This window comes from Nansenia antarctica (assembly GCF_963989245.1).
Source record: "Nansenia antarctica genome assembly, chromosome: 19".
In the NCBI taxonomy this organism is placed as follows: domain Eukaryota; kingdom Metazoa; phylum Chordata; class Actinopteri; order Argentiniformes; family Microstomatidae; genus Nansenia; species Nansenia antarctica.
This window is the reverse complement of record NC_137692.1, coordinates 14,572,817-14,582,816: the sequence shown is the minus strand read 5'-3', so window position 1 is coordinate 14,582,816 and position 10,000 is coordinate 14,572,817. Positions and strand designations below refer to the sequence as shown.

The 10,000-nt window shown below is 45.0% G+C and overlaps 3 protein-coding genes across 3 annotated transcripts in view; 1 reads left to right on the top strand and 2 right to left on the bottom strand.

Moving 5' to 3' along the window:
• The window catches only part of LOC308173910 (centrosomal protein of 57 kDa-like), a gene marked incomplete at its 5' end in the record, with an annotated part of 4,744 nt that extends 4,429 nt beyond the window's left edge, over positions 1-315 (top strand). The window contains one exon of the mRNA XM_080548963.1: positions 1-315. This exon is cut by the window's left edge and continues 10 nt beyond it. Within this exon, the coding sequence (XP_080405089.1) occupies positions 1-179 (179 nt within the window). The 3' untranslated portion in view covers positions 180-315.
• A 1,557-nt stretch (positions 316-1,872) lies between these two features.
• On the bottom strand, positions 1,873-3,384 carry LOC308173909 (cilia- and flagella-associated protein 184-like; the record flags this gene model as incomplete). The annotated part of the gene is made up of 1 exon (XM_080548962.1): positions 1,873-3,384. The coding sequence occupies one exon, from the start codon at positions 3,382-3,384 to the stop codon at positions 1,873-1,875; it is 1,512 nt and encodes a 503-aa protein (XP_080405088.1).
• Positions 3,385-8,560: 5,176 nt separating this feature from the next.
• The window catches only part of LOC308173908 (putative coiled-coil domain-containing protein 195), a gene marked incomplete at both ends in the record, with an annotated part of 1,682 nt that continues 242 nt past the window's right edge, over positions 8,561-10,000 (bottom strand). The window contains 3 exons of the mRNA XM_080548961.1: positions 8,561-8,687; positions 9,229-9,490; positions 9,909-10,000. The exon at positions 9,909-10,000 is cut by the window's right edge and continues 242 nt beyond it. Coding sequence (XP_080405087.1) covers positions 8,561-8,687; positions 9,229-9,490; positions 9,909-10,000 — 481 coding nt within the window. The remainder of the gene's footprint in view (positions 8,688-9,228; positions 9,491-9,908) is intronic.

Sequence of the window (10,000 nt, the reverse complement as noted above, 5' to 3'; positions counted from 1 at the left end):
TAAGAAGGGAGGTGTGTGATCAGAAACTAGGGAGAAGAGGGGAGCTGAGAGTGACCACCACAGTGACCACACGCGGTCGATCTCCCGGAGCGGTCAGGGTTCGACCTGGCGATCGCAGTCAGAACAGCCTGAGACTTCTCAGAGACATGAAGGCACTGCAGACCTCGTTACGCACCTGACCGCGACACGACCGACTACTGACCAAAACTCAACCGATTGCTCAGACTGCACAGGACCAAGCTCACTGGTGCTACAGAGATGCAGTCACTCAGTAGACAGCTGAATGGTTGCAGGATCAAGTTTCAGGTTTATTGTTACGTCACATTACACAAGTGTAACAGAGTAAAATTCTTAGGCTTTGGATGTGTGTGTGTGTGTGTGTGTGTGTGTTTGTGTTGTTCTGTGTATACCTCGGTGCGATTCTGTGTGTTGGTCAGTCTGAGGTACTCCGGCTCCAGCTGCTCTAGTTTCCGTAACCGTGCGTGGCTTCACCGACCATTTATAGGCAACTATGGGCGTTAAAAAGGGTGGGACAAGACGCTCGTTCTTGTGCGCAAAATGTTGATTTATAAGGGGAAGCAGGTGTGGGACTTGCGCACAGTTTTTAGCTTTATAAACGAGGCCCCAGCTCTTTGACCAGCTTCTCACAGAATTCGCTCACTCCGGAAGTGAGAGCAACAGCGCGAAAGTCATTCAGGCGAGTTACCTTGTTCTTTTTCGGCACAGGGATCATTGATGGCTGACTTGAAGCAGGAGGGAACTATACCTGTGGAGAGGGAGAGGCTGATGCTGTTGTTCTCAAAGCGGGCTTAGAAGCTATTCAGCTCATCCTGGGGGAGAGCCAGCTATACAGTTAGGTCTCCCTTTGAGGATCAGATATTGATGTATAGTATAGGTCTCACACATGATCAGTCAGGGGATCAAGTCATAGACTTTGTACTGGCTGTGTGTGTGTGTGTGTGTGTGTGTGTGTGTGTGTGTGTGTGCGTGTGTGTGTGTGTGTGTGTGTGTGTGTGTGTGCGTGTTTGTGCATGCTCGCTCATGTATGCCAGTGAGAGAGATCACAGGATAGAGTAAATATGTTTAGTAAATAATTTAGCTTATTAAACGAAGCAGACTATACAGTGTTATATGTTGAGTCACTACGGGATCAGGATAGATTGTAATTTAACAATTTGAGTCATAAATATGTTTTTTTAGGAAAAAAGCTCCATTGGCCCACATTCATTTTACACTCAACACTTGGTGTGTGTCGTTTGCTGGTAGAAATCACTGTTCAAATGACCTTTTGTGTGTGTGTGTGTGTGTGTGTGTGTGTGTGTGTGTGTGTGTGTGTCTCCCCCAATGTGCACCAGCAGCCTATATCATTCTGCCCCTATGTGGCCCTGCTAGTTTGGTGATTAATACTCATTAAGAATGAGTTAGCGTCGGTCTGTCTTTGTGTTGTTTTGGAGTGAGTACGTTGGTCAAATGTTTGGATATAATAAACAATGTATTTTCTACAGTAGTATATGAGTGCAGGGGTGTTACCGGGCCCCTAACATGTTCCAGAATGTATCAGATTAAAATAACGCACTGAACAATAAATGTACTTTTGGTACCAGATTTTTTATGCATGACTTTTAGGTGAAATACTGTACCATTCTACACTCCAAAGCTGTAATAAAAAGGTTAGAATGTTGAGAGGAATAAAGAAAACTTTTACTTTTACTACTAACTATTATGTGAATAATTATATACATGCCTGATGTGTGTGTATGTGTGTGTGTGTGTGTGTGTGTATGTATGTACTGTATGTATATGCCTGTGTGTGTGTGTGTGTGTGTGTGTGTGTGTGTCTGTGTCTGTGTCTGTGTCCGTGTACATTCTCATTCATGGAGCTGTTGGTTTGGCTGCCTGCTGCAGCTTCTTCTTCACCATGGCACACTTGAGGGTGATCTCTGCGTTCCTGCGCTTCAGCCCCTCCAGCCTGTCCTCCAGGCCCTCCGAGGCGTCCACCTTCTCCTCGAAGTCCCTCAGCAGGCTGTCGTTCCCCAGCAGGCCGCGGCGCTGACTCAGCTTCAGGTTGTCCGTCCGCAGGCCGTCCCTGGCCCGCTTGGTCCGCCCTAGCACGTCCCTCTTCCTGGCCACCGCCGCCTCCGCCCCGGCCAGCTGGGCCCGTTTGGCATGGTTCTCCGTCTGCACCGACTGGAGCTTCTCCTTGACGTGGGTCAGCACCTGGACGGTGCCGGTGGTCTTGCTCCGCAGCTTGAGCAGCTCCTCGTTGCGCTCCTCGATCTTCTCGCCGTACGTGCGGTTCTCGATCTTCAGCTGCTCAAAGTCGATCAGGTGCAGGCCCACGCCCGGCTCCTCGCGGCTGCGCAGCGTGGCCCCCAGCCGCCGCGTCTCGTTCTTCAGCTTGACGTTCTCCAGGCGCACGCGCGCCAGCTCGTCCTCCCCGCGCCGCTCCTGCGCCTGGAGCCGCTCCGTCTCGGCCCGCGCCGCCGCCTTGCCCGGGCCGCCCCGGCTCAGCGCCGCCACCGCCACGTCGCGCTTCGCCGCCGCGAAGGCGCTCCGCTCGCGCTCCACCAGGTCCAGCTTCTCCTGGGTCTGCAGCCGGAGCTCGTCGGCCTGTCGCCGGGCCGCCTCCGAGTGGCGCCGGTGCTGCCGCTTCAGGTCCTGTATGGTGGCCATGTACTTGTGGTAGCGCTGCTCCTTGTCGGACACCGAACCCTTGTCCTTCTCCTTCTCCGGCCGCGTGGCGTTTCCCGTCTTCTTGCGGAAGTACAGCACCAGCTTGGTCTGGAGCTGGGCGTTGTGCTGGGTCAGTGCCTCCGTCTCTCTCTGGAGCTGATGGAAGAGGTCCATGTACTCTTGGTAGTCGATGCCGGGCCTCGTCTCTTCGACGGGAGAAGGGTCTTTATCTTCCTCTTGCGTGGGGCTACAGCTCTCCCTCTCCGGGGTCCCTGGGTCCAGCGCAGGTGGTCTATCTTTTTCGTGATCATGGTCTGTGAGCACGAGGCTGCTCTCACGTGATAGAGGTTCACCAATGAGGGGGTTTATCTCTGGGGCCTCCCCCTCTTCGAAGGTCTTGCTTGAGGGCAGGTCGGCTCCAGTGGACACCTCATCTCCAGACACCTCCCCTGGCTCAGATGTGGCTGGGTTGGTGGTCACCTCTGTAATCTCTGATATGACTTCTTGTCCACTCTGATCAGCTCCTCCCTCCTCAGCTGTGACTGATTCATCTGCAGGGGAATCTGCTCCTTCCTGGTTGTCTCCAGAATGAGATGACTTGTTCTCTGAGGGCTCTTCAGATGGTGTCTGTTGGAGTTGGTCAATGCTCTTGTTTTTGTTTTCATTTCCAGTGTTAGGGTCATTTTCTCTCTGGTCTACCTCCCCATCCATGACTTTATCCCTATTCTAAAACAAACTAGGAATTAATATGTCAGTGACCTGACAAGTGTGGTAAGGCAAACTAAACTATAAAAAAATATTTTGGTGAAAATCCTATCAAACACAACACGTGTTGTTCTGAAAAAGGCTATAAAATGAGGTCAAGAAATCCTATGCAAACTTCAGAGAAGTCACCGTTCGTTAATAAATAAACATTAGTGTTTTGAGTTGTCGTGGAAACCTGGTATGTAAGCCAATCACAGGCGTTTGCGCCACGCTGACCGGAGACGCGCCAGTACGCATGCGCCCTCCCCCAGGGTTGCCAGATGGGGCGGGTTACCGCTACTTTTGATCACATTGGCCCGGGAAAAAAAGCATTTGGGCGGTTGGGCTGGATAGATAGCATTTAGGCGGTATCAAAATGTCAGTGTCTGAAAGTCACAAAAAAGTGAAGTGAAAACACACTAGACACAAGCGCGTTGCTAACCTAACTCAGACTACGTTCGTAAATTCGCTCTGAGAGCGCCGGAGCGCACACTGGGTTAGAGAGAGGCATTCCATGAGTGCTGATAAGATTTCCAGAGCGAATTTACGAACGCAGCCTAAATATTCATAATTTGTTCGCCAATTGCTTATAGCCTTCTTGTTTTTGTTACAAAGTATCTATACTGACTGACAGCAACCTCGCTGTTTGGATAGCTCACTGTTAACAGTTCGTGAGCTTAGAATGATAAGGTTCTATCAACGTTTAGAATGATAAGGTTCTATCTCCGTTTAGAATGATAAGGTTCTATCTCCGTTTAGAATGATAAGGTTCTATCTCCGTTTAGAATGATAAGATTCTATCTCCGTTTAGAATGAGAAGGTTCTATCTCCGTTTAGGGAAGTTCAGAGATATTGAGCGTCAACGTTTTTACATTCCATTATGTTTAGTGAGATGGAACCTTTGTATTTTATGAATTACTAACTCAAAAATGTCAACATTTAAAAAACAACACCACACAGGCATTAATAAACACCTAATGGATCAGATTATGTAACAAACTCAATTTTGACAAAAATGGAGATAGAACCTTATAATTCTAACGTCACGAGTTTGATTGATTGATTGAAAACTTTATTAGAAGATTTGCAGAAGTAGGTACATGAAAGTACATATTACATACAAGGTCAACTAAAAGGAGAAAAAACCCAAGAAAGCCACTGGCTTATTTCAATTGGGGTCCTTGATTCGCAAGGTGTTCTTCTACAAATACAAATGCAAATGCTTCTACAAATGCTTCACCCTTTTTTTCTCCAAACATACCTTCTTTGGTTGTGGCCAAAAAGTTCAATCAAGTTTCGTCAGTCCAAAGCACATTGTTCCAATAGGCTTCAGGTTTCTCAAGGTTTTCTTTTGCATTCTTCAGATGCTTAATTTTGTGTTGAGGTCGTAGGAAAGGCTTCTTTCTGGCAACTCTGCCATGTAGGTCTTTGTTGTTTAAGGTACGCTGTATTGTTGTCCTGTGAACAACTAGTCAGGTGTCTGCTACTCTTTTGCAGCTCTTTTGCAGTGATGTGTGGGTTCTTCTGAGCATCTCTCACCAGATCTCGGGCCATTCTATCTGAACATTTTCTTGGTCTTCCAGATCTTGCCTTGACTTCAATTGTATTTGTATATTTTCCATTTTCTGATGATGTTTCTGACAGTGGAAATGGGTAGTTTGAAACGTTGCAAGAGTTTTTTGTAGCCTTCTCCTTGATGGTGGAAGTGAACTATCTTGATTCTGGTCTGGCCCTTCGCAATCATCTTCTCAAAAGGTAACAAAGAATAATCCAAAAGGGTTCCCAAACTTATGCACAGGGCCCTTTTCCTTTTTTATCATTTAAAAACGTTGTAGCATTTAGTGTTCAGGTTTGCTTTCAATCACTTGGAGATTAATTGTAACAGACATTTAAACCAGGGGTGCCTACATTTTTGCACCTCACTGTATGTGGTAAGTGCATTATTGTGCTAGGCCACTATGTGCCCCCAGAACCACATTCTAAGACAGGGATGGGAGGAGAGTTAGAATTAGGAAGTATCTCTGCATGCATATACCATAAATTCACCTTCATATCAACAGATATTCTGATTTAATTATTTACTACCAATTGTATACCATGTCATTCTCTTCTTTGTAGGTCTGTCACAATGGATTTAATCCAGGACCCAGCCTGCATCAATTACTGCAATTATAATTTAGTTGTCTAAAAATACAACTCATTATCCTGAAGGTCTGACATAGTGGTCTAAATGTTGAAATTAAACTACAGACACATTGAAACGGAGAGTAGGTATCATTCTCTTTTCCTTGGCTATAAGAACATACACATGTAGCTGACTACTGCTTGCCAAACATGTAATGAGGCTGACTACATAGATATGATAAGCCTGGGGTAGTAGTTCAGTGGAGTGGGTAGAGTGGTTGAGAGTGGTATAGTTAATTGGTTACGTTGTTGAGATTTGATTTGATTTGTTAGGATCCCCATTGCAAAGCATCAGCTACTATTCCTGGGGTCCACACAGAACATAATCATCATAAAAACATATAACAAAGAAGAAAAACATCAACATAGACAACAACAAATAACAACAACAACAACAACAACAAATAACAACAACAACAACAACAACAACAAATAACAACAACAAATAACAAAAAACAAACAAAAAAATCAGCAATGCTCACAGTCTCAGTTTTTGTTGAGCATCATAAAGGTAGGGTGTGGAGAGCATGTGTGAGCCCCCAACCGAAGCCAGAGTGGGCAGACAGGCAGGCAGGAGTCAGGCTATAAGGCTACAATTTTCATGTCAACCTCGCAGCATCAATGATAATAATACACAATACGCAAGACAGTTGTACATTTTGGAGCCAATCTTATTCGCTGAATCTAATTCAGCACCGAAGCATGAAGCATGACGATTCAGCACAGTGTGTGTGTATGTGAGAATTGCAGCCTTGGAAAAAAACGATGGCAGCCAAATACTATAGCACAAATACACAGAAACACACAGGAATACTGCAAAGTTGCTTTATACTGGCTAGATTTTGAAAATGTAAGGATACTGGGTGGTAGAACGCACATATCTAGGAAAAGTCATGAAAGGCAAAGATAGAATTTATTTTTACTCACAGCGGTCAAATGACACCTCATGGCTGAGGTAGTGTAGTGTAGTAACGTAGGATCCAGCTTTTTCCTGACCAAAGCAGTGTTTGTAAATTAAGTTTTTCTTTCATTCCCTGATCGCTACCAATTGAACTGAAGCTTTACTGTATGCTCTGAAATATGAGTAGCATTCAGATTTTCATAACAATGTCCTTACATTACACTGAAAACTATCATGACTGACTGACTGGCTGACTGTCTGACTGACTGATTGACTGGCTGACTGACTGACTGGCTGACTGACTGATTGACTGACTGACTGACTGACTAACTATCTGACTGGCTGATTAATTAATTACTGGCTGACAACAATTAATTGGCTGCATGGCTGGCTGGCTGACTGACTGACTGACTGTCTGTCTGACTGACTGACTGACTGTCTGACTGACTGACTGACTGTCTGACTGACTGTCTGACTGACTGTCTGACTGACTGTCTGACTGACTGACTGACTGACTGTCTGACTGACTGACTGACTGACTGACTGACTGACTGACTGACTGACTGACTGACTGACTGACTGACTGACTGACTGACTGACTGACTGACTGACTGACTGACTGACTGACTGACTGACTGTCTGACTGACTGACTGACTGACTGTCTGACTGACTGACTGACTGACTGACTGACTGACTGACTGACTGACTGACTGACTGACTGGCTGATTGACTGGCTAACTGACTACTGCTGAGCCAATATAGAAAAAAGCCTTTAGCTGTTCACTGTTCTTATATTTAGGGTTTAGTGTGAGATGTACAAGAGGAAGACTTGAATAATGTCATTGTTTCACTATTAGGAGTGCAGTGCCATATGTCGCTCAGAGTTGTAAACAGTATAACTATCCATGTGATTTTGTTTTCTGAGTATTTGTATTGAAGTGTATGCTTGTGTTTGTAGAGCTTGTCAACTCGAACATTAGACTAGCTGAAGATGAATGATCACCAAGCTGTACTAACGTGGGCATTTAATGGTGAACACGTAATTTATATATAACATTCGATGAATAACACACAAAACATGCCATCTTATTACAGTAATGATTGATTGAATGATGATAAAAATCTCACAGAGAAAATAGCAAATGAACAACCGAACCAGATTATTTTCTGCTGAACCAGATCTCATTATTAAATTAAATAAAAAAATAATTGACAGAGATGAATAGTCAAAACTGATTATATAGGCCTATTATGTACATGACCTATTTGGATGGATGAAATGTCACATAGCTAACACCTAGTGACCTAGTTGGTTTTGAGAAACAAACATCTGTGAATAAGTGATGATCATCACATAGTCACCCAGGGCCACTCGTCACTCGCAGCGTCCGCGTGGCTCCGACCTGACACCGACCTGACACTGGGTTGAAGAGTCCGGAAATCCGATCCGCGCGAAAGGGGGTCAGTTGCTCATCACCAATGACCGCGCATGGATTGCGTTGGCCGGATGGAAACAGAACCTGAAACCGGAGTTTGTAAGCGTGTGTGGGTGTGTGGGTGTGTGTGTGTGGGTGTGTGACTGTGTGTGTGTGTGTGTGTGTGTGTGTGTGTGTGTGTGTGTGTGTGTGTGTGTGTGTGTGTGTGTGTGTGTGTGTGTGTGTGTGTGTGTGTGTGTGTGTGTGTGTGTGTGTGCGCGCGTCTGTGTGCGTGTGTGTCTAAACTGACCTTAAGACAAACTGCCTAATCTGATCTTCTTGATAGTGTCTGTTGGTAGGCTATCATTTCTGCAATTTACCTAGCTGTTGGTATAGGCTACATCACTTAGGCATATTCTGCAATGACCGGTTATAGCATCATTTCTGTCCCCGTTTTCAGTCTTGATATTCACACTTGACCTGCAGAGATCTACAATACCATGTGTGGCAAACATCTGCAGTAAGACGATATCAAATATCTGAAATATAGAAATACTGTGACCAGATTGATGACCAAATATCACTCAGTTGAACGCACCACAAGCTCATTCGATATCTCGCTATCCTAGGCCCATCTTCAACTCAGGAATCCGTCTCCGCAATAGAGTCCAGTTCGCTGGTCTGGTCTGTCGGGTGGTTGGCCAGAACGGGCCGGTTGGTGTAAATGTCGTCCACGGGTAGGAGGAAGGTGACAGTTTTTACTTTGGTCCTGTAAAATAAGTTTTAATTGTAAGCAAAGCATATTCATTTGAGAGACTGTAGTAGCCTCAGCTTACTGTACATTTGCACGTTATTCGTTAAGCTCTTATCTTAGCCTTATCTTATCTTATCTATCTACCATCCCTCCACCCCCACCCAGAGAGCTTTGGACTGTCTGGACATGAACACTTGAACACTTGATTTTTTGCACTTCTTATATTTATATTATTTATGACTCTTTGCACTATAATGTTGGTTTGCACTGTCTTGTCCTGTCTTGCACCTGTCCTGCTGTAAACCGTTCTCCACTGTCCCAAACCAAATTCCTAATATGTTTACATGTCATGGCAAATAAAGTCTTCTGATTCTGATTCTGATCTTAGCCTGATTGAAACAAGTCTATAAGGCAATAGGCTAATAATACATCATCGCAGACTTATTATAAGAATACGTGCTAGAAGCAGTCACAGTGTTAGAGAAAAGGAAGAAAACTATAGTTGTATATATGTATTTGTTTTTGTTTGAGGAGAGTGAAGACCTGGACAACACACCTGTTTTTGTGCACGTACTCCTGGAGGGAGCGCCTGTTGGTCAGCTTGTCTGACTTGGCCGTGTTGCTGATCTCCTCTTGGGACGAATGTCCAAAGATGTTGGAAGTGTTCCCGTGGACCTGCCGGTACAGCATTCCCCAACTAGAACTCTCTCCCGTCCCGTCGTCTCTGTCTCCCGGTGGCCGGTCCGTTCCCCCTCTGTCCCTCAACCCGGTCGGCATGTTGGAGGATATGGAGTACCGGCGGACCGTCATTAAGTTCTCTGTGAAGTCAAGGACATTTCAGCCAAATTCAACCATTATGCAAAGTTGAAAGTAGCCTATTGACAGATATCAATGCCTATAGACCTAATACCTTTACATTTGTACACAAACAAACACATCTTGACGTTAGAATTATAAGGTTCTATCTCCGTTTAGGGCAGTTCAGAGATATTGAGCGTCAAAGTTTTTACATTACATTATGTTTTGTGAGATGGAACCTTTGTATTATATGAATTACTAACTCAAAAATGTCAACATTTAAAAAATAACACCACACAGGCATTAATAAACACCTAATGGATCAGATTATGTAAAACACTAAATTTTGACAAAAATGGAGATAGAACCTTATAATTCTAACGTCACGACATGCAGTTATTAACTAAGGGCTGAGCCCCCCTGGCTGTAGGACTTAACCCTTGTATTGCCCCTCGAGCGCTGGCGCGGACACGTTCCGCCGCAGGCTGATGTACGGGTTGACGACATCCACCCCGGTCCGGTGCTGTATT